This window comes from Dromiciops gliroides, chromosome 4 (genome assembly GCF_019393635.1).
Source record: "Dromiciops gliroides isolate mDroGli1 chromosome 4, mDroGli1.pri, whole genome shotgun sequence".
NCBI lineage: Eukaryota > Metazoa > Chordata > Mammalia > Microbiotheria > Microbiotheriidae > Dromiciops > Dromiciops gliroides.
The window spans coordinates 199,160,284-199,188,188 of NC_057864.1; the positions used below are offsets into that span (position 1 = coordinate 199,160,284).

At 44.2% G+C, this 27,905-nt stretch overlaps 1 protein-coding gene across 2 annotated transcripts; it reads right to left on the reverse strand.

Moving 5' to 3' along the window:
* Positions 1–2,139: 2,139 nt before the first annotated feature.
* CDR2L (cerebellar degeneration related protein 2 like) lies at positions 2,140–27,905 on the reverse strand. Of its 2 annotated transcripts, none has more exons than XM_043964187.1 (5): positions 27,700–27,831; positions 12,124–12,236; positions 11,099–11,247; positions 9,503–9,667; positions 2,140–7,210 (listed from the first exon to the last, which is right to left on the reverse strand). In XM_043964187.1, exons 1-5 carry the CDS (start codon positions 27,776–27,778, stop codon positions 6,295–6,297), a joined length of 1,422 nt encoding a protein of 473 aa, XP_043820122.1. In that variant the 5' UTR covers positions 27,779–27,831; the 3' UTR covers positions 2,140–6,294. The 2 variants fall into 2 exon arrangements, with proteins under 2 accessions (XP_043820122.1, XP_043820124.1); XM_043964189.1 differs by having other exon boundaries at positions 2,142–7,195; positions 27,700–27,905.

Below are 27,905 nucleotides of genomic sequence, written 5' to 3' on the forward strand. Positions count from 1 at the left end.
CTTCCCATTAGTGTCCTCTTATTGTCCCCAGATCAACTGATGGTGGTATTTACATTGGGAGCCAAAGACCAATTGGACCATAGATTAATGGTTGCCCAAGAAGCCCAGAAAAAAGCTCTATCACTGCCTAAAGGGATCTTCCCGGGCATCCCATGAAGGAATGAAAAGGCCTTTTTATAGCCATGGTTACTCCGTAGCCATGTGTACTTTCTAAGCTTAAGCCACTTTTCACTGGCTTCTGTATGTACTGGTAGGGGTGTCACAGACTTTTTGCAGGAATGTTTTTTATCACCACAGCAAATAGTCTTTCTTAAAAGTTACTTAATGGGGCAGCTAGGTGGCGCAGTGGATAGAGCACTGCCCTGGATTCAGGAGGACCTGAGTTCAAATCCAGCCTCAGACACTTAACACTTACTAGCTGTGTGATCCTGGGCAAGTCACTTAACCCAAATTGCCCTACCCCCCCCCAAAAAAAAGTTACTTAAGGGGCAGCTATGTGGTGCAGTGGATAAAGCACTGGCCCTGGATTCAGGAGGACCTGAGTTCAAATCCAGCCTCAGACCCTTGACACTTACTAGCTGTGTGACTTGCCCAGGCAAGTCACTTAACCCCAATTGCCTCACCAAAAAAACCAAAAAACCAACAACCAAAAAAAACCCAAACACAAACAAAAAAGTCATTTCAGTTGTGTCCTCACTGTCTCTGTTGACTGATTGAATTGATTCATAACTGGTCATCTTTCAGGGAAGCACAACACAGGGAGGGGCGATGCTTTTGAAGATAATACAAGAAGAGATCTGCTGCTTCCTCCTCCTACCTTAGGGGCTTGCAGCCTGGAGGGGATGTAGTGGTCTTGTTGAGAGGACCTGAGGTGAGTGTCTGTGAGAATGGGAGTTGGGGTAAGGATTTCCAGAGTTTACAAAAGAGGGATGGAGTTAACATTTATATAACATCTACTATGTGTTAGACACTGTGCTAAGCACTTTGCAAATACTATTTGATCCTCACAACCCTGGGAGATAGGTCCTGTTTTATCACATTTTACAGTTGAAGATACTGAGGCAGAGATTAAGTGACTTGACCAGGGTCACAAAACTAGTATCTGAGGCCAAATTTGAACTCAGGTCTTCCTGATTTTTCCTAAAAAGATTACAGAATCTATACCCCAAAGAGCAACAAGATAAAGGAAATGGACCCATATGTACAAAAATATTTATAGAAGCTCTTTTTGTGGTGGCAAAAAAAATGTAGAAATTGAGGGGCTCTCCATCAATTGGGGAATGGCTGAATAAGTTATGATATTGGAATGATTGGAATGACACCACCTGTTGGAGACTTACTATAGGAAAGCTCCACCATGAGAATGCCTCTGAGGGCAAGGCCATGCGGCTCTTCCTTGGTGTTAGGAAGTGATGTTTGCTCAAGGGTACTGTCTATCAAGGTTACCAGCCAATCAACTTGAGGAGCCTCCCATTTCTGGGAGGAACACACGGAGTAGGAAGCAGATGTTGGGGGAGGAGTTCGCTCTCTTTTGGTTCCTGACCTCACCATGGTAGAGGGGAGAGACTCCGGAGGACTTCACAGGGGAATTGAGGAAAGATAGTATTGCCAAGTTGTAGGAATTCTGTTCTCAATCTTTCTCTTTCTTTTACTATCTTTCAATAAACCCTTAAAAACCTAAACGTGTTTATCAGTGATTTTAGTCAGTTTCCCCCCAAAACTGGGGGGACAGATTAGAACCCACATTTAGAAATTTAAATACTATTGTGCTATAAGAAATGAAGGGAGTGATTTCAGAAGAACCTGGGAAGATTTAGATGAACTGATGCAAAGCAATAAGAAACAGAACAATTTACATGATAATGGCAATATTCTAATCAACTGTGACTTAGTAACTGTTCAATACAAGGACCTACCAGGATTCCAAAGAATTACCCTCATTGCTCCACCCCCCCAAAAGAGTTTACCAAAGAATTCATGATGAAAAATGCTGTCTACCTCCAGATAGAAAACTGCAGATTGAAGCATATTTTTTTCTCTGTCTCCTCCCCCCCCCAACATGCCTAATGTGGAAATGTTTTATATCACTTTATATAAATAATGGGTATTGTATTTCTTGTCTGCTCAATGGGTGGAGGAAGAGAATTTGGAACTGATAATCAAAATTGAATTAAAAATTGAATTAAAAATAATCTGATCACACACAGCCTACAGAAGAAACAACTTTTAAGGTCTGGAAAGAGAAAAATCTGTGTGATATTACCAGTTCCAAACTTGTAGGTTAGGGGGCAGCTAGCTGGTACAGTGGATAAAGCACCTGCCCTGGATTCAGGAGTACCTGAGTTAAAATCTGGCCTCAAACACTTGACACTTACTAGCTGTGTGACCCTGGGCTAGTCACTTAACCCTCATTGCCCCACTTTAAAAATAAAAACAAAAAGAAGTCAAACTTGTAGTTTAAGATGTGAAAGATCACAGATGTATATTTGGGGAAAGTTCCAACTTTATACCAGGCAAGGATCTAAAAACAGAGACCTTTTCTCTGGTCTCCATCATAAAACTGATTGCTTATCTTTATCACCAAGGTTCTCGTAATACCAGTACTTTGACACAGAGGGGAGACAGATTCTGCCCTTCTCTGTGCCTTCTTCAATCCCCAGGAGTCTGCTGTGGTGGAAAGAGGTCTAGTCAGAAGGCACAGGTTCCAATCCTATCAAGGGTATGCCACTTTCCTGGTAAAATGTAAATGCAGTATCTGAAGTGCATTTTATCTTTGCATCTCCAGAGGCAGTTGGGTGTGGGGGATAGAGTTTAGTCATTTCAGTTGTGTCCTCACTCTCTGTCAACCCGTTTGGGGTACTGGAGTGGTTTGCCATTTCCTTCTCCAGCTCATTTTACAGATAAGGAAACTGGGACAAAACAGGACTAAGTGACTTGTTCAGGATCAAACGGCTAGTGTCTGAGGTCAGATTTTCACTCAGGAAGATGTCTTGGGTTGAGTGTTGGCTGTATGACCACCTTGGGAAAGTAGCTTCTTTGCATGTTAGGTGAGAAGTGTCAAACAGGGGCCTCTCCTGAGTCTCTCTCCTCCCCCTGGCCCAACCAGTTCAAGTGTAACGGGGACAGTTAAAATAAAAATACGCAGAACATGATAATTTTTAAAAGTCAATGTGTGGCCTGTAGGGACCCTTATGTCCAGTTCAGTGGCTTTGGTTTGCTTGCCACAGCTCTCTAGTAAACTAATAGTGCAGAGGTGTTGACCTATATTGGTAGAGTTTCCAATACAAATGAAGTCACAGGTCCATTCCCTATCATGTACCTAGCACAGGAAATATGCAATAAATTTTAGAAATGGAATTTACCTTTCTGAAACTTGGCTTCTTTAACTTGCACTATTGACCTCTTGGTGAAAGCATCTTTGTCTTTTTTTTAAATCTTTGTAATTCTTAAGGCACTATAAAGTTAAGGGTTACTATTTTTATTTGCCCAATCTTAATTACCCGGGAATCCCCTAAGTGTTCTGAGAGCTATGCTTAAAGCTGGGCTTTGTGCATATATAACCTGCCCCTTGGGCTCTCCTGAGAGTGCCCTGAGGAGCCACAAGGGAGCTCCAATATTCTCCTGGGAAACTTGTTTTGCTTTCTTCTCCCCTCATTGTCCTTGGATGACTTACAATCCCAACTGGATGTGAAGCCAGGCCCTCTCCTCCTCACGACTTCCCTTTTCCATCTATTCTAAGTGGCATTCTTCACATAGCAGGCCATCATTCAAAGGCCTTCTCACTTCTCTCAGCCAGCCCAGCAGAAATGAAAGGGGAGAAGGAAAGCGCATTCTCAAAATTGTGTTTGAGTCTGTGCTCTGGAGGACTGATAGCAAAGTGGAAGATGTGTAACCTTGCATATGGTGCCAAACAAGGTTGGTTTTCTGTCTTTGTTATAGAGGAGAGTTACAGGGGGTCTGTAGTGGGCTTGGTTAGGTTTCATGGGAAGTGACTGTAGCATAAAAAACAGAGCATCAATAAAATGTTTGTTTTTTAACTAGCAAAAAAAAAAATCCCATTGGAGAATGGAATTCCATAGAAGCAGCCCACCAGAGAAGTGGGCATTATGTCTCTCTCCCTTTCCAGCTATGTTACAGGAATTCTTAAATAGGGTTGGTCAATTTGTTTTGCAATTGTGATAACTGTATTTCAATATAATCGGTATCTTATACATTTACAAGGATGATTCTGAGAAGGGGTCCATAGGCTTCGCCAGACTGCCAAAGGGGTGCATGACATAAAAAAGATTGAGAACCCCTGAGCTATCAAGTTCTCTAATAAAACAGAGGGTTGTGTATATGTGAATGCTACAGAGACAGACAGGATCCATATCTTTGAAGGCAACTTCTGCTTTCAGAATACTGATGCATTCTTTTTTTAATTTAAGAAGAGAATAAAGCATTTGTAAATATATTTCTCTCATGTACACTTCAAAGGTGAAGCTGGTAGGATGCTAGAGTGCTGGAGTCTGGACAGGATGGAGTTCCTCCTTCCCACCCTCACCCTTACCCCGCCAGAAGAGACGCACAAATGACTAGAGTTTCCTCTGCCCCACAGGATGAAGATTCAAAACCAAGGGAATATAAAAGACCAGAGCCACCAGCTTCCATCACAGTGATGCCTCAAGAGTAGGTTGGGTGCCTTCAGGGATGCTTAAGAAAACTGCTATTCTGGTTACAAATAAATAAGGCATGAGAGATCCTGGTATAGGAGCCAGGCAACACTTCCTCCATCAGGCTCTACAGCCACTGATGGTTATGGGGTCAGCAGAAAGGATTGAGACTCTTGAATTGGGTGGCTTGGAGGCAGGGCTGTGAATCCCTAGACCTTCTTAGACTGAGCCAGAAAGGGGCAATAGCCACAGTCAGGAAGAGTCAACACCAGAGGAGACTCAAAGCCCTTCCTCCTCATATCCCCAAATCAAGCAATCAGAGGAAGAAAAGAGGAGGCTGAGCCTTATTGGTGAAGAGTAGGAATTATTCAGGAGGCAAGATCTGTTCTCTCTCCCATTGGGTGGAGAATACTGTATGGGTGGACAGTCATCAGGCTGGCCCTAGGAGTGACAGGCTAGAAGCTGAAGCTCGGCTAACATGCTGGTTGTACATACCCAGGAGTGGGCACTGGATGGAGTATGTGAATGAGATATCATGGTCCCTGAGATAGGGGCAGACATAGTGAAGTCCCGGACTGGGAAGGTAGGAAACCACAAGCGTGGGTGAGAAAGGAGTGGTTCTGCTACAATGTTAGTCAGGGGATCCCAAGGGCCACAAGGGTGTCCCCTCCTGTTGGGATTCCCCTCAACCCTAGCCCCTGAAAGAATGAACACGGTCAGAGGCATTTTCTGGGAAGGCTGGAGAACAGCAAAGCAGGAGTTTAAGCTCCTTCACAGCTGGGTGAGGGTCTCTCCTCCTCCCCAGAGCTCACTTGCTACAGACACAGTGCTGGGCTGGCTCCTGAGGGGTGGCCATGACATCCCGGGGGGGATACAGACAGCTGGTTCCCAAGTCTGGAGTTACAGCAGAGGCCCTCTCTTCTCTCAGAGGGGGCTTTCTGCCCAGAGTGGGGTTGTCTGTCTCCAACCTGACAGGGATGCCTTGGACTAAGCGGCTGCTGCCAAAATGGAGTGATGAAAACCCTGGGTTTGGGGTGGCATTCCCAGTTAGGGTGCTGGGTATGGGTCCAGGAAACCAGTCAGGACTGCAGAAGGCAGCTCAGGCTGGTCTCACTTCAAGTGCATCCAGTCTTGGGTTGGGGGGAGGGGAAGCTATCATAAAAATTAAAAAAAACCAAAACACCCCAGATCCAGAATGGCTCTGAAAAGAAAGTTGGCCATACATCTGAGAAGCAGCTATATGGCCCGGAAGCCAGAGGGTGAGGGAGAGAGGAGCTTCCCCTGGGATGTCTGGCTTTTTAACTCTGGGATTCCGCTTCATCAGGCAGACAACGGGTGATTGGGAGCTCCTGAGAAATGGGATCAACTCCCCAGTGCTACCCATACTCCCCCACCACGGGGATGGGGGAGGGGTATTCCTCTGGTGTTTCTGGAACCATCACCAAGGTGCTCTTATGAAGCTCCTCTCTTCCTTCCACTTCCAGCCCTTGTAGGGAACCCTTCCAGCTTGGAGCGATAGCATCACACCCCAACTCGGAAGGCGGGAAGGGCTCTAGAGAAAGGAGGTGGGGGTACCTCGTAGCTTGGGGAGAAGAAGAGGACTGGGGCAAAAGCGAGGGGGGGGGTTGGGGACAGGCAGGGCTCACTTGCTACTATGGGTCTTGACCTTGGTGGCATTAATGTCTGCCTTGGTCTTCTGGATCCGGGAAAAAATCTCCTTGAAGAGGGCCTTGTATTCAGGCTGGCTCTGCTCCAGCCGCTTGTCCACAGCCTCCACGTGCTGAATAAGGCTCTTCTCCCCCTGTTTGCCCCCGCCCCACTCTTCCCCCAGGCCCTCCTCCCCCGCCCGGAAGTCCCGGCAGGAGCTGTCCCGGGAGATGGGGCGGGAGGTCTGCACCCCGGCGTGCCGCACGCCATCCTTGTGCTGCCTGCACTTGCTCAGCAGCTCCTCGTACTTCTCCAGCAGCGCGTGGTACTGCTCGTCCACCTCCCTCAGGATGGACATGCCCCGCTTGCGCACGCTGTTGGCGTGCAGGATGTAGTTGCCCATGTGGCGGTTGGCCAGGTCTTTGGCCATGATGGCGTTGAGGGCCGTGTCACTGCAGCTCTTGCGTACCGAATGCCCCGGCGAAGCCGCGGGGGACGGGACCCCATCTTTCCCTGCAGTCCCGTCCCCTCCGAGCTCGGGATCGTCCGCCTCGGGCGCGTTGTTGAGAGGCTCCAGCAAGGCCTCGGACAGGTTGTCCTCCCGGCTCAGGAGGTACGTCTTCACCTGCTTCATCTGTTGCAGCTCCAGTACTTCGGCCTCCAGCTCTTGCACCCGAAGCTTGCAGCCTTCCATCTCACATACCCGCCGCTCCAGCTCTGAGTACTCCTGTATCACGGACGTGTACTCCCGCTCGGCCCGTTCCTTCCGCTGCTTCTCCTGGCTCACCTGGGAACGCAGGGAGGTCACAATGGCCTGCAAATGCTCGTTCTCCCGTTCCAAGGGTTTTGGGCTCAGATCCGTGGAGGAGCTATGCAAGCGGAAGGCATCCTCGTACCTAAGGAGGTAGGAACTAGGTCACAGGGATCATGGGAATTAATCCCTTTCTGCAAAAGAAGGCCCGCCCACCCAAAGAAAGCTTTATTCTGCAAAGAACATAAAGAATTCTTTTAAAGACTGTGGATAGGGATAGACTTTCTGCAGCCTCTAGCCTGTGAAAAACACTTTATTCCTCCCTACCTCACTAAATGAAGGTGATGAAAATAATTTGTGTTCAATATATTTTACATCCTTCTCTTTATACATCTGTGCTGTCTTTCTTAGATCGGAAACCCTCCGAAGCCAAGGACTGTATCAATTTAATTCAGTTTGTATTGAGTCTTATGTACACTGCAGTCTTCAAAGCCAAGCTCAAAGGCCACTATCCTCCATGAATATTCTTTCCCTCCTCAAATACACACACACACACACATATATACATACTATATATATATTTATACATATATATATATATATGTCATGGGGGAAAATGGGGTAGGGGGTTTGGGATAGTGATAGGGGTTTGGGGTCCTTAGGAATTCCTCTTTAAAGAATTACACCCAGGGGCAGCTAGGTGGTGCAGTGGATAGAGCACCAGCCCTGGAGTCAGGAGTACCTGAGTTCAAATCTGGCCTCAGACACTTAACACTTACTAGCTGTGTGACCCTGGGCAAGTCACTTAACCCCAATTGCCTCACTAAAAAAAAAAAAAGACACCCAAGAATTACACCCTCTTGCACACAAAAGCGGTTAGAATAAGATAGTAATTTAGTGGCAGGGGAAAGGAAGGGAAGGGAAACCATGAAAAAAATCCTTAGTCTTCTCATGGGGAGAAAGGCATGGCACAGAGAGAGTGGCTCTGAGATACCAATCTCCTTGAGCAGGAGACTGGTAGGTACTTTTATAGAGGACTGATGGGGGTGACCATCTGACTGTGTTAAGTTCCTTTAGTGAGGGAGGACCATCTTCCACTGGTGGTGGCTGGAGGAGTTGAATGAAGGGTGGCTACAGATCTCTCAAGCCATCTCCTCAGGACATAAAGGAAGCAGCCACACTAATCTTATCGCCCCAGGGTTGAGGGAGACTAGAATGAAGGGTGGGGGTCTGGAGCTAGTTCAGTCTGGTCTGGTTCCACTTATCTCTCTAGGTGTGTCTATCCTCTGGTTTAGTTTCTCAAGGAGAAGGTTCTTTGATGTGCCCCAGAGAACTTCTAGGGTGCTATGGGCCCATAACACACTCGTGCGCGCGCGCGCGCATGCACACACACACACACACACACATGTGTCCTCCTGAATCCAGGGCTGGTGCTTTATCTACTGCCCCACCTTGCTTTCCCCCCCTCCCCCAAATATTCTTAAAGCATTTTGTCTGCTCTCCTTTGGCCCTACCACTTTCTACTTTGGATTAAACTTAATCTGTGTACATATGTATTTACCCCTTCCAACCCCCAATAGATTGTAAGCCCCTCATCTCTGTATCCTCAATGCTTAGCACAGTCACTTACATACAGCAGTAACTTAATAGATGAATTGAATATCATTTAAAATACTTGTTATATATCTGCTTTGGCACACTACAGACTCGTTGAGTTCAGTGGACCATGGTGATCTCTAAGGTCCTTCCAAGTCTGATAAATGAGGAATCCCAAGATAGTCTTTTAATTGTGTACAATTACATAACATAGCACCCTCTGCATATAGATCCCTCTAACTAATACAATACCTCCCTATTCAGCTGAGAAGGCCTTTCAGTCTGTGGCTAGACAGAGCAGTCAGATGTGGGGGAGAAAGGAGCTGAAAATGAGTATTTGAAAACTACCCTCACACACAATCAAGCATTCAGCAACGTCTTGGGGAAGGGAGAGCTCTAAGAATGGTATATTTCTGGGAATGGAGGAGAAACAGGGTGGAGATGACCCCCCCCCCCCTTCATCAGAGAAGCAAGCACTGTGAAGAAAGAGTGCATTGTATTAACTAGAATGTGGCAGAGTATATGATATGGGGTAGTGGCATTGCCTGGGGATGGCTGGCAATTGCAGGGACAGTAAAAGGAGAAGATGGAGGGGAAGATGGCCAGGAAGAAGACCTGCTTAGGGTGAAGTATTTCAGAGGAGACAGTCTCTCAGGAAACCAGCTGTCACAGTTAAAGTGCTAAAGCCTTTGTCCTTTCTATGTGTAGCAGGTCAGGTCTGGGAGAAAGCCATCCCTTCCTGCCTGGAGAGACACTGAGAATCCTTCTGGTTCCCAAGACACTTAAGGTATCAGTGGCCAAGATATAGCCTCTGTTCCTGTCCCCTTCTTCCCTCCTGCTTCTGCCTCCAACATACCGGGGACTGGAACATAATTCCTTAAGGCAAGGGAAGGTGTGGATGGTTCTCCGTCGCTCCCGCTTCTCTCTTCGGACCCTCAATTGCTCCAAGCTCCTAAGCTCTTCCACCTGTCCCTGAAGCTCTTCTACCTGGGTCTGGAGACTCTCGATGGTCTCTGTCAGGCTAAAGGATTGAGAAGAAAAAACACCAAACAAGTTGTCATAACATCTGTTTTCTACTTCTGAGTCCTTTTTTTTTTTTTTTTGTGGGGCAGTGAGGGTTAAGTGGCTTGCCCAGGGTCACACAGCTAGTGAGTGTCAAGTGTCTGAGGCTGGATTTGAACTCAGGTCCTCCTGAATCTAGGGCCAGTGCTTTATCCACTGTGCCACCTAGCTGCCCCCAACTCCTAAGTCTTTAAGAACATTACAGAGAGAAAGGTCAGCTCTGTGCCTGGCCTTCATCCAGGAATCTTCCTGCAGATAGAAAGACCAAGGCTGGAATCTTAATGTTGGCAAGCTCTTTCTGGGTTAGGGGGGGAATGTAGAATAAAGGAACAGTGATCAGTCTTGAGGTGAATATTTGTATAGTATGTCTGTCTGTCTGTCTATCCATGCATTATATATAGTTAGGAATATATATATGTATATACATACACACACACACATATATATACACACATTCACCTATCTAGCTATCTGTGTATTGTATATATTTATGCATGTTTATAAATGTATATATACACATAAATATGTATAATGTAAATTATATAAAATAATATATAAATACATGCTGGATATTTTAAAAGCCTTAGTGTATCTATGTCAACACATATATATGTGTGTGTGTGTGTGTGTGTGTGTGTGTGTCTGTATGTGTGTCTGTCTATCCATCTATCTCTTGAGCTTAAAACTACACTAAGACTTTTGGGATGCCCTGTATAAAAATTTTATGTGGCACTTTAAGAGCTACAAAGCAATTTACAGATGTTATCTCACTTGATCCTCACAACAATTCTGGGAGAGGGACACCATTATTATCCTCATTTTATAGATGAGGACACTGAGGCAGATAGAAGTTAAGTGACTTGCCCAGCATTACACGGGAAGTATCTGAGTCAGAATCTGAACTTATCTTCTTGACCACCAAATTCAGCAGTCCAACCATTGTGTCTTGCTTGGCTGCCTAGGACCTGAGTTAAAATCTCACCTCAGACATTTATTAGCTCTGTGACCCTATGCAAGTCATTTAACCCCAATTGCCTTAAAAAAATCCGGGGCCACCTCCAGTGGTCCTGATGTATATCTTGCCCCTGGACCCAAATGGCTCTGGAGGAGAGAATGAGGTTGGTAACCTTGCACAGCCCTCCCTCACTTAAATCCAATTCAGTGCAAATCATGACATCACACCAATGTTATGGTCCTCTTTGAGAATGAAGCAACAACAGATCTAGACATAAGAAGAAAATTCTTCCACAACTACCTGTCCAACATCTGCCCATGACCCACATGCACAGGCTCCTATGTAAACGTGAATCAGCCACATACTTCCTCACTCAGAGGATATCATCTTCCCTCCAGCTGCAGAATACCCCATTGGCATCTTGTGTGTCCTCACCTCTGGATCTTTTGCTGGGCAGCCTTGCTCTCCAGCACCAGCTTCTGGTTGGACAGCTCCAGGTCTTGAGCAGTCACATCTAGCTGCTCATACACCTTGGCATGTTGCTCATTCACTTGCCGAAGCGTGTCTAGTTGTTTTGTCAGGTACTGGGATGAGGATGGGGTTGGTAAGAGAACAATAACAACACATTTTATACAATACCTTAAAGATTGCAAAGTGCTTTGCAAACATCAACCCACCTACTTCTCACAAGAACCCCGTGAACCTGCATACTACAATTAATACTATTAATCCAATTTTACACATGGGGACACTAAGACTCAAGTCATTCATAAGTGACTTACTTGTGGCTATACAACCTGTAAGAGGCTGAATTAGGATTTGAACTGAGGTCTCTCCTGATACTCTGGGGGAGGAACTGAGCAGTTCTATTAAAAAGCAGGGGGAGGGGGCAGCTAGGTGGTACAGTGGATAAAGCACTGGCCCTGGATTCAGGAGTACCTGAGTTCAAATCCAGCCTCAGACACTTGACACTTACTAGCTGTGTGACCCTGGGCAAGTCACTTAACCCCCATTGCCCCACAAAAAAAAAACAGGGGGAAAGACTGAAGAGGCAAGTGGCAAACCACCAGATTTATTCCATTTTGGAGTATGATTCTGAAACAGATTAGGAGAGTGGCGAAAAACTCCAATGAAGACATAGAAGTCTAAAGTAACTTCTGAATATTGAGTCTTCTTAGTCACTCTTTTTTGGGGGGGGGGGCAGGGCAATGAGGGGTGAGTGACTTGCCCAGGGTCACACAGCTAGTAAGTGTTAAGTGTCTGAGGTCAGATTTGAACTCAGGTCCTCCTGACTCCAGGGCCAGTGCTTTCTCCTAGCCTTCTCAATATTCTCAATGGGGGGAGGTAGGTTGGTCTTGGATCCTTATGGTCCTAACAGTGAAGCCTTAGAAGTGGATGGGGGAAGGTGAGGCTCGCTGCTCACTACCACTCATAGCCACCCAGTCTCCTGGCCTCCTCACCTCAATCTCCTGAACCTGTTCCTCATTGGTAGAGTACATCTGCTGCAAGGACTCCTCCAGCTCTTTGTTCCGCTCCAACAGCGTCTTCCCCAACTCTGCTGCCAAGTGTAGGTCTGTGGAGGTTGAAAGCAGCACTCATGTTTGTAACCTTGGAGTGATCTTTCTCCTTCTCCTCCCATGTCATTGATTTATTGAGATCTGCTGACTTGATTCCTGTGATGTTTCCCATTCCTATCTCTTCCTCTCTATTTTCGCTGTCATTGATCTAGTAGAGGTCTTCATCACCATCCATCTGGACTATTGCCATAGCCTCCTAACCTGTCATTCCACCTCTTATCTCTTCCCCTTCTGAACCATTCTTCCCACTGCTGCTAAGTTAATCTCCCTTAGGCACAGCCTTGATCATATCACATCACCAGAATGGTGGCCATTGCTGGATCTCATCTTTATCTACAGAGACTCATAGAACCATTTCAAAATACAAAACAGCTTTCAACCCTGTGCTTCCATAATAAATTGTGGGGAAGTGAACAGAAGGGTACTAAAAATCAGAGTTCTTATATTAACTATGAGCCTTAACTGTTGGTATGTGTAACATGTGATTGTTATGTCAAGAGGCCTGACATACTACTCAGCCAGCTGAAACATGTCTATATTGGCATTTTTAGTATAAATGAAACTAGAATTTGTAGTTTAATAGGATGGCTCATGGATTTTCCTTGTTGAGAAGTAGATAAAAGAGTTGGAGAGATGAGTTTCATCATGAGACCAGGGGCAACTGTCATGAATACAATTCCAGCTTATATATCAACATTTGTTGCAGAAGAGAAATTCTATGAATTCGATAAGATTCTCCAAACTAAGACAAAATATACCTTGATGCTTGGTGACTTCTATGGGAAGGCAGGGACAGGTGAGGAAGGCAAAAACTAATATTAGAAAATAAGAATAGTCCATATGATGGTACACACCTGTAATCTAAGCTACTGGAAAGGGTGGTGTCCCATCCCATCTCCCCTCCCCCTTTGAGGTTAGTGGATTGCTTGAATTCAGGAGGTTTGAGCTACCATGGATTAAACTAATCAAGTGTCTGAAATCAGTTTGGCATTAATATGTTGATTTCCTGGAAGGGAGGGGTAGGGGAAGAGCTCTGCTACCATATTACCCAAGAAGTGAAGCAAAGAAGCCCATGTCAGAAATGGAAGTCAGAGCTCTCTTGCCAATCGGTGGAATTGGGCCCATGAGTAGCACCTGCCTGAGTGAGGGAAAGGAAAGGAGAGGAGAAAATATAGGATAAAGGACAACGATTTGCAGACTACCCAGAAACCTTTCACTTCTATATCTTGATGCTGTTCTTCTAGAAGAGAGCTGAAAAGAAAGTGATGAGAAAATTTATACCCTTTATGGCAGAGATTCAACTGCCTGGCATATACCTCAGGGAGGTGTGTATATATATATATATATATATATATATATATGTGTGTGTGTGTGTGTGTGTTTGTTCTAAAAAGAAAGGCAAACAGTACAATACTTGTTGCAGAACTTTTCGTAGTAGCCAAGAATTAGGAACAAAGTATATGCCCTCTCCACAGAGGTGCCAAAGAAGACACAAGCACCAATCAACAGTCTACTTCTCTCTCTCTCTCTCTCTCTCTCTCTCTCTCTCTCTCTCTCTCTCTCTCTCTCTCTCTCTCAACACGGGGCAATGAGGGTTAAGTGACTTGCCCAGGGTCACACAGCTAGTAAGTCTCAAGTGTCTCAGGTCAGATTTGAACTCAGATGGTCCTGAATCCAGGGCCAGTGCTCTATCCATTGTGCCACCTAGCTGCCCCCCCCCACTTCCTCTTCTTTAGAAAATCTTTATGAGAATGATTTATGTGCCTATTAAATCATTTATGAAAATATGGGAAGGGAATAGGGTGGGGTTTCAAGATTTTCTATAGCAGACTGCACACTCAGTCACATACCTGATAGAGTAGTACAGAGAATATTAGATTCTTCTCTCCTTGTATGGGCAAAAACATTTTGACTCAGCTAAATAAAACAGTCTTAAAGGCCTTCTTAAACAAGGTATCACCCATTCTCATGCTTAACTTATACAAGATTCTAAGAGAGATGCAATTATAAACATAACTTTGACCATACTGTGTATCAAAATCAAGTGAGACATAAGAAATTGAGGCACTTAAAATGTTGCCTAGTATTAGTTTTTTGACAGGAGAGCTGGGTGGTGCAGTGGAGAGAGCTGTGGGCCCAAGACCTTGAGTTCAAATCTGGCTTTGGAAACTTACTAGCTCTGTGACCCTGGGAAAGTCACTTAATCTCTGTCTGCCTCAGTTTCTTTATCTGTAAGATGGGAATAATAGTCATACCTCCTTCCCTCTGTTATGAAGATCAAATGAGCTCATAATTGTAAAGCACTTTACACAGTGCTGGCATATAGTAAGCACTATATAAATGGTTTTTTTTTCTTTTTTTCAGGGCAATGAGGGTTAAGTGACTTGCCCAGGGTCGCACAGCTAGTAAGTGTCAAGTGTCTGAGGCTGAATTTGAACTCAGGTCCTCCTGAATCTAGGGCTGGTGCTTTATCCACTGTGCCACCTAACTGCCCCATCCCATCTTTTTAATAGTGATGCCTTCCACCACTAGTTAGTGATGCTCTATGGCTAGGAATAAGGGAACATGACAATTTCTAGAGAGCTGAAGCTGCAGATGGCCCAAAGGGCAATGGGAATATGTATGGTAGGTATAAGAGGACTGTAGACTGATGATCTGAGTGTGACAAGGGGGGACAAGAAGACATGCAAGACATGAGCAACAGAAGAGAGGGGCTGGTAAGATAGACAGAGTGAAGGATGACAGAGCCTGAGTGGCATGGTGAAATATTAAAATAACCAGAGAAAGACCTTGATGTTATTGGGCAGAATTGCAGAGTTAGGAGGGACGTCAGAGGCCATTCAGTACAATTCATATCCAAATAATCTCTACAACATACCTTGACAATGGTGGTTTCTACCTTTAGAAAGAGGAAACCCATTTAAATTGTGGACAACTCCAGTGATTTGGAAGTTTTTCCCCTACATGTTAAGCTCACTTTTTTTTCTTTTTTTTTTTGGTGAGGCAATTGGGGTTAAGTGACTTGCCCAGGGTCACACAGCTAGTAAATGGCAAGTGTCTGAGGCTGGATTTGAACTCAGGTCCTCCTGACTCCAGGGCTGGTGCTCTATCCACTGCGCCACCTAGCTGCCCCCACATTTTTTTTATTCTTCCCAGTTCTGCCCCTTGGGGTCAAGGAGAACAAGTCTGATCCCTCTCCCACCATGACTTATATAGACCCAGTGCCTCAAACTCATGAAGACAACTACCGTCTCCAAACATTCCCAGTTCCTCCACCTGATTCTCACACAATACAACCTGGAGGTCCCGCACCACCCTCATCACTTTGCCTCTGGTTGTCCTCCAGTTTCATCTAAATACTACTCAAAATGAGGCACACTGGACTGACTATAAATGTTAATGTGTCGGAGTGGTGGGTGAGGGGATTGTTCTGGGCTATCCCAGATCAATGAAGTACTAGCAATTCACTTGATGTTACAGAACAAGGAACTTTGTCAGAAAGAGGCACTCTTCTGGATATTCACTTTAGTTCCTTCCTGCCAAGACATCTGCTCTTTGCTGCGTTGGCATCTGGGGAGTTGTATCTAAGTATAAAAGCAGTTTCAATATCAGCCTCTTTTAGATATTATAAAAACTGAGAGGCTTTGGAACGTGGGGCAATGAGAATTTAACCACTATTTCCTGAGGAGTCAGTGGGGATTGAGTTTTAATAATTTGCAAAGAAATTGAGTTTAACTGTCATCTACAAAGATACCATTTTCCTATCATGGCCAGAGACAGAGTGTATAGACAAAGAATTTAATTCCTGAGAGGAATATGTATAATGTTTATACAGGGTATCTCAAGTTATTAAAGCTTTAAAACTGCACTAAGACTTTTGGGACATTCTGCATTATAAATAAAAAAAGAGGATTCTTGAGGGGAGAAGCTGAATGGTAGGACTGTATTTCAAAAATGAGAAGATGTCAAGGGTAGAAGTGATGGTTAGAGGTGACTGGCTGTGATTTTTCTCACTGTTAAAATATTATAAGCAATTATGTATGGTTTTGTATTATTATTTGTTACTTTGTGAGTAAATTATATATACCACTAACAGATGCTTATTTAAACCTAGGAGACTGAGAATTTTGATTGATAGATGAGTAACTGTTTATGGAAAAGAGGGTTTTCCACTTTATTAAATAAATAAAAAAAACTTGGGTAGGTGCTGAGAGCTACCTGACTAATGGAAAAGAGGTTACAATTTTAGTAATTAATAAGCACTATTAATTACTACAAACCATAAAGTGATTTATCTTTTTTGGGGGGCGGTAATGAAGATTACCCCTCATTAACCATTTGCCCAGGGTCACACAGCTAATTAAGTGTCTGAGGCCAGATTTGAACTCAGGTCCTCCTGAATCCAGGGCTGGTGCTTTATCCACTGTGCCATCTAGCTGCCCCTAAAGTGATTTATATCTTAAGCACAATTCTGACCATGTTATTCCCCCTTGGCTGATAAATTCCAGTGGCTTCCTATTGTCTCTAGAATCAAATATAAACCACCCAGCTTAGCTTTTTTTTTTTTTTTCCGGGGCAATGGGGTTAAGTGACTTGCCCAAGGTCACACAGCTAGTAAGTGTCAAGTGTCTGAGGCCGGATTTGAACTCAGGAACTCCTGAATCCAGGACCGGTGCTTTATCCACTGTGCCACCTAGCCACCCCCAGCTTTTAAAGCCCTTTAGAACCTTAACTCAGCCTATCTTCCCAATCTTACTGCATGTTATTCAACCTTTTGTATTCTGCCATCCAGCTAAATTAGGCTCCTCTCTGTTCCCCAGACACAATATTCCATTTCCCATTTCCACACCTTTGCCTTGGCTCTTATCCTTGCCTGGAATATGTTCCTTCTTCATCTCTGATTCACAGAACATAGAACTATAACTATAATTGAGATAATGATGACGAATATGATGAGCTAAGTTCTTGTTGTCTGTTCTTCATTCTCAAAGAGGACCTTGACTTAGGGGTAATGTCATGACTTGCAATGAATTGTATTTAAGTGAGGGAGGGCTGTTCAAGATAACTAACCTCACTCTCTCCTCCAGAGCCATCTGGGTCCAGTGACAAGATATAGATCAGGACAACTGGAGATGGCCCCAGATGTTTAAGGCAGTTGGGGTTAAGTGACTTGCCCAGGGTCACAGAGCTAGTAAGTGTCTGAGGTGACATTTGAACTCAGGTCCTTCCAACTCCAGGGCCAGTGCTCTATCTACTGCACCACCTACCTACCCCTAATGGGTTAAGTAGCAGGCTGAAGGATGGCTACTCCATGTAGGCTAGGAGTGTGGGTGACACTAAAACCTTGTTACTGAAGATTATTGGCTGTCTGGTCCTGGAAGCCATTCCAACCCCCTTGGTAGTCTATAAGAATAAAGTTCAGGGGGCAGCTAGGTGGCGCAGTGGATAAAGCACTGGCCTTTGATTCAGGAGGACCTGAGTTCAAATCCAGCCTCAGACACTTGACACTTAACTAGCTGTGTGACCCTGGGCAAGTCACTTAACCCTCATTTCCCTTCAAAAAACCCAAAAAAACCCCCAAACAAACAAAAAAAGAATAAAGTTGAGTCATTTTTTCTTTTGGACCTTCTTATTGAGGGCTTTTTTCTTTCAGTGCTTTCTTTCCCTTGGCCTTGCACCAAAGAGAAGAATGGATTTCTCTCTCTCTTCTTCCCCATCTTTCCACTGCCTGAGGCAATGATGGCTACAAACACATAGCAGCTGTTACAGGTGTTTTTCTAGTAAGCCCTCACAGAAAAGAGCCCCTGGCAAGTTTTTTCTGCCTTGCTGTTTCCTCCCTGTGCAGAAGCCATTAATCTTTTTTTTTTTTTTTGGTGAGGCAATTGGGGTTAAGTGACTTGCCCAGGGTCACACAGCTAGTAAGTGTCAAGTGTCTGAGGTCGGATTTGAACTCAGGTCCTCCTGAATCCAGGGCCGGTGCTCTATCCCTCTATCCACTGCGCCACCTAGCTGCCCCCATTAATCTTTTTTTTGGGGGGGGGGAGGCAATTGGGGTTAAGTGACTTGCCCAGGGTCATACAGCTAGTAAGTGTTAAGTGTCTGAGGTCGGATTTGAACTCAGGTACTCCTGAATCCAGGGCTGGTGGTCTATCCACTGCCCCCATTAATCTTAAGAAATGGAATTTTGTTGTTGTTCAGTCGTGCCTGACTCTTAGTGATCCCTTGGCCAAGATACCAGAGTGGTTTGCCATTTCCTTCTCCAGCTCATTTGATAAATGAGGAAACTGAGGCAAACAAGGTTAAGTGACTCGCCCAGGGTCACACAGCTAGTAACTGTCTGAGGCCATATTTGAACTCAGAAAGTTAAGTCTTCCTGATTCCAGGTCTGGCACTCTCTCCACTTCATCACCTTGGCAATAACTTTGTGGATCAGAAGTTCTAGAATTTCATGGCTGGGAATGGGCCAACCATTGGGAGGAGAACTTCTGGAAGAAATCACCACCACTAGATTATCCTGTAGCAGCTGTAAAGTGCTTTTCCTTAAGCATGATCTGACTGGGCCACTTCTCTACTCAATAAGCTCAAGTAGCATCCTATTAATAGCTTCTAGAATAAAATAAAAACTCCTTTGTTTAGCTTTTAAAGCTGTTTTTCTCAGCTTTGCTAACTCTCTGATTTAGCCAAACTGACCTCTCTTTTCCCTACACAACTTTCCATCTCCCATCTCCACACCTTTACACAGGCAATATGTCCCACATGCCTGGTATGAACTCCCCACATACAGAATACTTCTTTTCCTTCAAGACAAAGCCCCTTTGGAGGGATTGAAGGTGTATACTACTGGTGTAACCTTAGTTTTAGAGATTCCTCCAGAGTTTTACTCTGGGATGGGGGCATCATGAGCTACAAAAAGAGAGAAACCTAACTCTATTCTCTGGAGTCTGATGTCCCCAGGATGAATCCAAGTCTATGTGGGTCCAAGGTCAGTGCCTCTTGTGGAATGGAGCCTCTTGGGCCATGGGTCACAAAAGTAATGGGCTGTTAGTGTGCAATAATAAATGACAAACAGGAGAAATTCAGGGGAAACTAACAAAAGATTTTTATGAACTGATGCAGAGTAAAAAAAAAAAAAAGGCAAAACCAGGAGACCGAGATAGACAATGATCACAGCAATGGAAAGGAAAAAAACACTAAAAGGAAGCTAAACTCTTAAGTAAATAAAAAGCCAAAAATGGTCCTGTAGAATATATAAGAAAACAAATCTCCCTCTTCTTTGCAGAGAGATGGGAGAGGATGTTGCCTATATCATTAGATACACTCACTGGGTAAGCTTCTTGTGAGAGAAGGGGGTGTTTCCTTCATTAGAGGCGGCAGGATGGTATAGTGGACACTGCTAGACTTAGAGAGACCTGAGTTCAAATCCTGCCTCAAATATTTACTAACTGTGTATGACCAGAGCAAATCATTTGACCTCTCTCAGACTAAGTTCTCTCATCTGGGTATAATAATACAACCTACCTCCAAAGGTTGTCATGAGCCTCAAATGAAATAATATATGTCAAATGCTTTGCAAACCCTAAAGCAATACATAAATGTGAGCTGTTATTATCATCATTGTCTGTATACCCAGCATTTGGCACAGTGCCTGGTGCCTACCACTACAATAACTGCAGCTGCTGCTACTACTTCTACTAGTGCTCTAATATTACTACTGCTGCTGCTGCTGCTACTACTACTATTATTACTAATGCTCTGATACTGCTACTTCTTCTACTACTACTAGTACTACTACTGCAACTACTGTTCTGATACTACTACTACTACTACTATTAATGCTACTGCTACTATTACTACTACTGCTGCAGTTACGACTACTAATGTTCTGATACTACTGTTGCTGCTGCTGCTACTGCTACTATTACTACTACTACTAATGTTCTGATACTACTACTGCTGCTGCTGCTGCTACTATTATTACTAATGCTCTGATACTGCTACTGCTTCTTCTGCTACTACTACTACTGCAACTACTGTTCTGATACTACTACTACTACTACTACTATTAATGCTACTGCTACTATTACTACTACTGCTGCAGTTATGACTACCAATGTTCTGATACTACTACTGCTGCTGCTGCTACTATTACTACTACTATTAGCATTTAAATAATACTTTATTATCTCCATTTTACAGATGAGGAAACTGAGGCAAATAGCAGTTAATGTTTGTTATATGATGGGTTGACTAGGTTATTTCCCTTTAACTGTTTTCTCTTATTACAAGAGAGGGTTCGATTGTTCAGTTCCCTGTTGAAGTTAGTCTGTAGGGTTGGTGTGGATGTATAGGCACTACATTGATGTAAAGACAAAAAAGCATCCATAAACTTTGTTTTCATTATACTCATTATTATTTAAGAAAATGTTTGAAAGCTAGAGAGGAAGTGACTGGAGACTGCATACCCAAAAAGGGGTAAAATGGTCTCAAGGGTTTTGGAAATACCCCTGGGGGACAAAAGGATCACTGAGTTGGGGTTTGGGGATTGCAAAGTGAATCAATTCAACATGTGATTCTGAGATGGACCTTGTAGAGAAGGCTGAGGAACCCAAGAATTGAGGCTAACTGGAAGCACAAAAAAAATGAAAAATAGTCTCTTAAGAACCGGATTAATGAATTAAACTGTGTCAAGCTAATTTAAGCCATGAGTCCATGTAGTGATATTTCATGAACTACTTACTGTGAAAGCGGGAGCTAAGGGCATATATTATCAAATAATATAGTTGTACCCTTTTCTGGCTGAGCATGTTTGGAAGAGGGTAAATAGAAGAACTCTATGTCTATGGAGCCCTGGGAGTAGTCCTTGGAGGAGATACCCCATTGACATAATGACCCTGACAGTTTAAGAATAAAAAGCTTGAACCTGGGGAAACAGACTTTATTCCAGGGCCGTCAAGACCAGGGAGAAACAATAACAGCTCACATTTATATAGTGCTTTAAAAGCTTGCAAAATGCTTAACATCCCTAATCTCATTTGAGCCTCACAACTATGAGGTGTCATCTCCATTTTATAGGTGGAGAAATAAGTTTTCAGGCTGCTACATGGTGCAGTGGATAGAGCAATGGGCTTGGAATTCATCTTCCTGAATTCAAATCCTGCCTCAGATACACAGTAACTTTATGACCCTGGCCAAGTCACTTAACCCAGTTTGCTTCAGTTCGTCATCTGTAAAATGAGCTGGAGAAGGAAATGGCAAACTACTCCAGTATCTTGGCCAAGAAAACCCCCAAAATGGGGTCATGAAGAGTCAGACATGACTGAAAAGACTGGAAAAACAAACAGGCTTTCAAATTACTTCATATTCTTGGTATACACCTTGCATGTCCCAATTACTTATATATTGTAAATATTTATTCACATATTATTACAATTTGTAAATAATTATGATGTAAGTGGCTTGAGAGCAGGGACTTTTTTTTTTTAATTACCTTTCTAGGGGCAGCTAGGTGGCGCAGTGGATAGAGCACCGGCCCTGGAGTCAGGAGTACCTGAGTTCAAATCCGGCCTCAGACACTTAACACTTACTAGCTGTGTGACCCTGGGCAAGTCACTTAACCCCAATTGCTTCACTTAAAAAAAAAATTACCTTTCTTTGTATTTCCAGCACAGTTCCTGACACATAATAGACTCAATATGTGCTTATTGACTGAGATTCGGGTTAAGTGATTTGCCCAAGGTCACATATCTAGTTAATACCTGTAGAAGAGTTAGAACCCAGGTCTTTCTAACTTCCAGTCTAGGGTTCTGTGGACTATACCACACTGTCTCCCAGAAAGTAGACCCACCTCCAAAAGGAAGAGAAAAGAAGAAAAAGGAAGAAATGGAAGATGATGAGAAGCAGTGTGACTCACTTAAGAGGAAGTGCTGATGTAAGTGCCTTGTAAAGAGACCCAACGTCTCACTTAAGGACCCAAAAAACTGGTAACCCATGGGCCTTGAATCTGTGCCATCTTTGAGATAACACTAGGGGCAGGATACTAAAGATCCCTCTTTCTATATTAAGGTCATTGGATATTCCTTTGCCACTATAGGCTCAAGGGCAGAGGTTGGCAGAGAGAGGAGAAGGAATCCATGGCACAGGGACAAGCCCTTGTCATTTCATGACTCAGCAGCTACTTTTTACTGAGAATGATAGTGGTACCTACAGTTCTCTCCATGCTTGGTCAGGAGGAAGGGTAAAGTGTACCTGATGCTTAATAATTAATAGCTTTTTCTATTTTTATAGGTGCTTGAGGCAACAGACAGAGGGGACACAGCATGGATCTAGGATCCCTTCCCCGCCCCCCCAATAAGAACAGGGACCTGCCTCAAAGTCACATAGGTGATAGAACCTTGCCTGATAATCCATTTGACCTGGATGATAAACAATGGGATGAAGCATCTGCCCTGGGGATGGGGAGAAGGGGGCAGAAAAGGTCATTAAAATTGTTTTTATTGCTAGATTTTTATTGATGAAAAAAAGTTCTTACATCACATTCATTTCTAACTATGTCCTTCCCTACCTATGGGCCATCCTGCTATAACAGATTGGTAAAATCATTAAACCTGTAATGGATCTAAAAAGAGAACTCAATCAAGAGAAAAAAAGATTTACTAAAACCAACCAACATATTGACTATGTCTGACAACATATACAATATTTAACTTCTATAGTCCCTCACTTCTGAAATGAAGGGTGGGAGGTATATTACCTCTAATCTTCTCCATGGCCAAGCTTGGGCATTATAATTACAGAGTTCAGATTTTTTTCTCAGAAAAGTAATTATTGATAATAAAATATATGGTGTACCTTTTTGGCATAACTTCATTTCCAGTAGTCTGATTTTATGGGACCTTCCTCTATAACCCTTTCCATCTTTCACTTTTCCCTTCCTTCTATTTTCCTTTTTTTATTTTATCATTTTTTTGGGGGTGGGGCAATGAGGGTTAAGTGACTTGCCCAGGGTCACACAGCTAGTGTCAAGTGTCTGAGGTCTGATTTGAACTCTGGTCCTCCTGAATCCAGAGCCAGTGCTTTATCCACTGCGCCACTTAGCTGCCCCATCTCTTAGGTTCTTTGACTGCTAAAAGGAGAGCTGGTATTATTGCTCAGTATTGGTAGCTAGCTTGGATCCATTTGGGACTAGAGATGGAAGTAGCATGGGTAATTTAAAGAGTTACAGTGGAAGGAATTTCACAGGGCCATACATAAACTTTTAGAGTTGAAACATCCTTAGAGATTATCTAGATCTTAGAGGTCACCCATTCATTTTTTTTAAACTAATATGGAAATATAGTTTGCATGAGTGCACATAGATAACCTATATTACCTTGCATACCATCTTGGGGAGGGGAGGGGGAAGGAAAGGAGGGAAGTAGGAAGTTTGGAACTCAAGATTTTGTTTAAAAAAATGAATGGGCAGCTAGGTGGCGCAGTGGATAAAGCACCAGCCATGGATTCAGGAGTACCTGAGTTCAAATCTGGCCTCAGACACTAGCTGTGTGACCCTGGGCAAGTCACTTAACCCCCATTGCCCACAAAACAAACAAACAAAAAAGTGAATGTTAAAAATTGTCTTTACGTGTAATTGGAAAGTATAAAATACTACTTAAAATTAAAATAATGTATTTTACATGTCACAATGATTAAAATAGTGTAAATGAAAATGTCACCCAAAGACTGCTGAGCTTCTGGTGAAACATGATAACCAATTTTGGCCCCTGAGAAGAAATGACAAAATGTGCTTCTCTCCTGTTGATACAAAGGTGGGGGACTACAGGTATACAAAGCTGCATATGAAATTAGATGCTGTCTTTTAAAAAATATTTACTTAACTTGTTCTTTGTTACAGGGTTCAACAGGAGTGGGAGTGGAGGGATATATGAGGAAAATGCATCAATAAAAAGTTTTTAAAGGGGAAAAATGAGATCTAAGTTGATTGATTTTCTTTTTTTAATTTCCCTGAACTTATGATGAAAAATGCCATAGACCTCCAGAGAAAGAACTGATGGAATCTGAACGCAGGTCGAATCATACTTCTCAACAAAACAAAAAAACCAAAACTTCCTTTATTTTTCTTGTTTTTTTTTCCTGTGTTTTCTTTTGTGTTCACTTTGAATCTGTAGCAATCAATAAATATTTATTAAATGCCCACCATATGTGGGCACTGTGCTTGGTACACAAAGACAAAAAATGAAAGTCCCTGGTATTGGTTCAGTGGGTAGAGTGTTGGAACTGGGAAGGCCTAAGTTAGATACCCAATTCAGATACTTACTGGTTGTGTCACCTTCGGCAACTCTCTCATCCTCAAGCTTCCTCATCTGCAAAATGGGGATAAGAATAGCACCTGCCCCAGGAGTTGTTGTGGGAGGTCAAATGAGATAACGTTTATAAAGAGCTTCACAATTTTTTTTTTTTGCGGGGCAATGGGGGGTTAAGTGACTTGCCCAGGGTCATACAGCTAATAAGTATCAAGTGTCTAAGGCCGGATTTAAACTCAGGTACTCCTGAATCTAGGGCCGGTGCTTTATCCACTGCGCCACCTAGCCACCCCAGAGCTTTACAATTTTTTAAAAGGGCTATATTTCATTTTATATATTTCATGAGGAGAGATAACATGAACATGTATAATATACACACAATTTATATAAAATAAATTCAAGGTAATTTGGCATTGGCTAAAGCAACAAATGGGCAGGTAGGTGGTGTAGTGGATAAACCACTTGCCTGGAGTCAGGAAGATCTGAGTTCAAATCTTGCTTCTGAAAATTGCTAGCTTTGTGTCCCTGGGCAAGTCACTTAGCCCTGTTGACCTCAGTTTCCTGGTCTGTAAAATGAGCTAGAAAAGGAAATGGCAAACCACTCCACTATCTTTGCCAAGAAAACCCTAAACAGAGTCACAAAGAGTTGGATGTGAATGAAATGACTAATCAACAAGGCAATAAATAATATCATATGATAATACCAATAACTGACAAACATACAGGATGTTCCAGAAGTTTAAATAGACTAAAATAACACCAAGACTTTTGGAACACCTTGACAGCACTTTAAGGTTTACAAAGTACTTTGCCTGTATTACCTCATCCAATGCTCTTAAAAATCCTATGAGGTTTTTAAAGGAATAAACATTTATATACAATATCTATTTGCCAGGCACTGTGCTAAACACTTTTTATCTCCTTATATCCCCATAGAAGGTGTTGTTATTCCCATTAATTGAGGAAAGGGGGGCAAACAAGGATTAAGTGACTTGCCTAGCTAGTAGGTTTCTGATGCCAGATTTGAACTCAGGTCTTCCTGACTCCATGCCCAGTGCTTTATCCACCAAACCACTTAGCTAGGTATTAAATAAAGGAAGCAAGCCTCAGTTTAGAAAAGGGAAAACTGAATAGCCCATCTCTCTCAAATCCCTGCAATAAATCAGAACTCAGGTCTGGTTTGAGTCCCAAATCTGCCATTTATTGTCAACGTGGGTAATCACTTCCTTGGTCTCGGTTTCCTCTTCTGTAAAATAAGGGGATTAACCTAGATAATCCCTTCTAGCCCCAACCCTATAATTCAGTAATGAATAGATATAGGACTACTTGGTTTTTATTTTATTTGGATCTGATTGGGGCCAAGAGTGCAGGGACTTTCCCCCCCTCTTAATTTAACAGCTCTAATCTTTCCAGCCCTAACAACACAGAGTTCTGAGGGACCTTCGGCAAATCATTTAATCTCTTTTGACCTCAGTTTTCTTATCTGCAAAATGGAGAACCTAGACTGTGACATCTAAATTTCTATGGTTTTCCATCTGGCCTCTTTAGACACACCTCCCACTAATGTTCTTGGAACATGGAAGAAACATCCGGCACAGCTGGGCTGAGAGTACAGGCAGTCCCCATTTTTGCCAGTTCTCCTCCAGAGCATTAAATCTCCATTTCTCCAGCTCCCTCCCACATCTGGAATAGGCAGGGTGCCAAAGCCTTCATTAAGGGTGTATGAATGTAAATAAAGGCAGCAGTAACATTGTCATTAATTGGTTCCCCTCCCTTCCCCCCCCCCCAATGTCTTATATTTGAAGAATTTGGTGAAAGAGGAGGAGGGGAAGAGAAAAACAATCCTAGACATCCTCAGAGCCCTGTGTCCTCTTCCCAGAAGAGACCAAAAGTGATGAAATCTCTTACTATCCCCTTGCCAACAGGGAGACCGAAGCCTGGAGCCACCACGTATTCCTTAGTCCTTGCTTCCAGGTCTGAACTTTGGGATTAGTTAACTGGGGTCTTTCTGGGAACAAGGATGTGGTCCTATGAGTCTATGATTAGCTAGAGAAAATGAGTGTGAGGTGAGATAGTGGGCTTAAGAGGGAAGGAAGACACGGCCCAGGGGCAAGATTTGTGTAGAATCAATTTACCAGGAGCAAGACCATGAATCATACCCATGCATCCTGGCTCTAACCAAGAGACTAGCATTGTGGGCCCAAGACTGATGCCAGCTGCAACGAGACTAAGCCCTGGCCCTCTCCTAGCTCTCTCCCTTCCCGCTGGAAACACCCCCTCCCCCTTCCTGAATCAGCAGTGATGTCACTTCAGCCACCTCACCGCCACCCCCCTCACCCAGCCACAGAGGCGGACGCATCCTTGTTCCCCCTCCTTACAGAAAAGCCTGCCTTCCACTTTCTTTGACTCCGTTCCCCTGGGATCCCAGTTACCTCTCCAAGTTCTGGCTCTAATTCTGACAGCTCCAGCCAGCCCCCTCCTCCCCCTCCCCATTTTTCAAGCCGAAAGGAGGATACTAAGGGCCTTCCTTCGGTTCCCACCCCCTCACTACACATTGCTGACTAGTCCAGAGTCCCGAGAGGGGCTCTGTTGCATCCCCCTCAAGTTGGGGGGAACTTTTCTGAGCTAGAGCGGTTCTCCCAAGATGAGTGGTAGGGAGAGATGCTGGTTCATCTACGGGCAACTAGGACTCATCCTCCCCTTCCACAAAATGCTACAAAGGTGCCCCCCTCCCTTAAGTTTTCGAGGCCACCCCCTCTTTTTTTCGGACTCCCTCAAATACTAAAGAGGTACTTTGGCAGGTGTGTTCTCCCTGATATTGGGGTGTGTGTGTGTGTGTGTGTGTGTTGGTGGTGGTAGCTGGACAAGAGGATGCTCTAGTCCCAGGACACCGCTTCTCCTTGGGGTGGGGGCGAGGCGGGAAGAGGAGGGGAAGAGGAGAAAGAAGAGGAAGAGGAGGAGGAGAAAGCCAGGACTTCACTAGTTCCCAGCTGGCTGTCAGGCCAAGGTAACCACTGGCAGCTCCCTCGTTTCCTCCAGAACCCCGGGCGGTCTGGCCGGACGCATCGGCCGCCCCAGGAGCGCAGTGCGCCCCGTCGGATCACCCCCAGCCCCTATAGCCGCGGAGGTCTGCCGGGGAGGGGGCTCTCCGGCCCCTTACCGTGCTCCAGGTCCTGCTGATCGTACCAGGACTCCTCATCCTCCCCGGAGTAGTCCTCCATGCCTCCGGCTCTCCGCATGGGCCCGTCCGGGGCGGGCCGGAGCTGCGGCGTCGCTCCAAGCTCAGGGCCCGGGGTTCCGGGCCGGGACAATGCGGCGCAGGCAGGCGGGGCCTCGGGAGGCTCGGGCGGCGGCGCCCCAGCCAGC

What these genes read in the sequence shown, in the direction of transcription:
- CDR2L (XM_043964187.1), bottom strand. Translation starts at nt 27,778, where the DNA reads ATGCGGAGAGCCGGAGGCATGGAGGACTACTCCGGGGAGGATGAGGAG. An exon ending in AACAGGTTCAGGAGATTGAG is followed by an intron (nt 11,248 to 12,123) that starts GTGAGGAGGCCA and finishes TCCTCATCCCAG; the next exon opens with TACCTGACAAAACAACTAGA. An exon ending in GCCCAGCAAAAGATCCAGAG is followed by an intron (nt 9,668 to 11,098) that starts GTGAGGACACAC and finishes TCAATCCTTTAG; the next exon opens with CCTGACAGAGACCATCGAGA.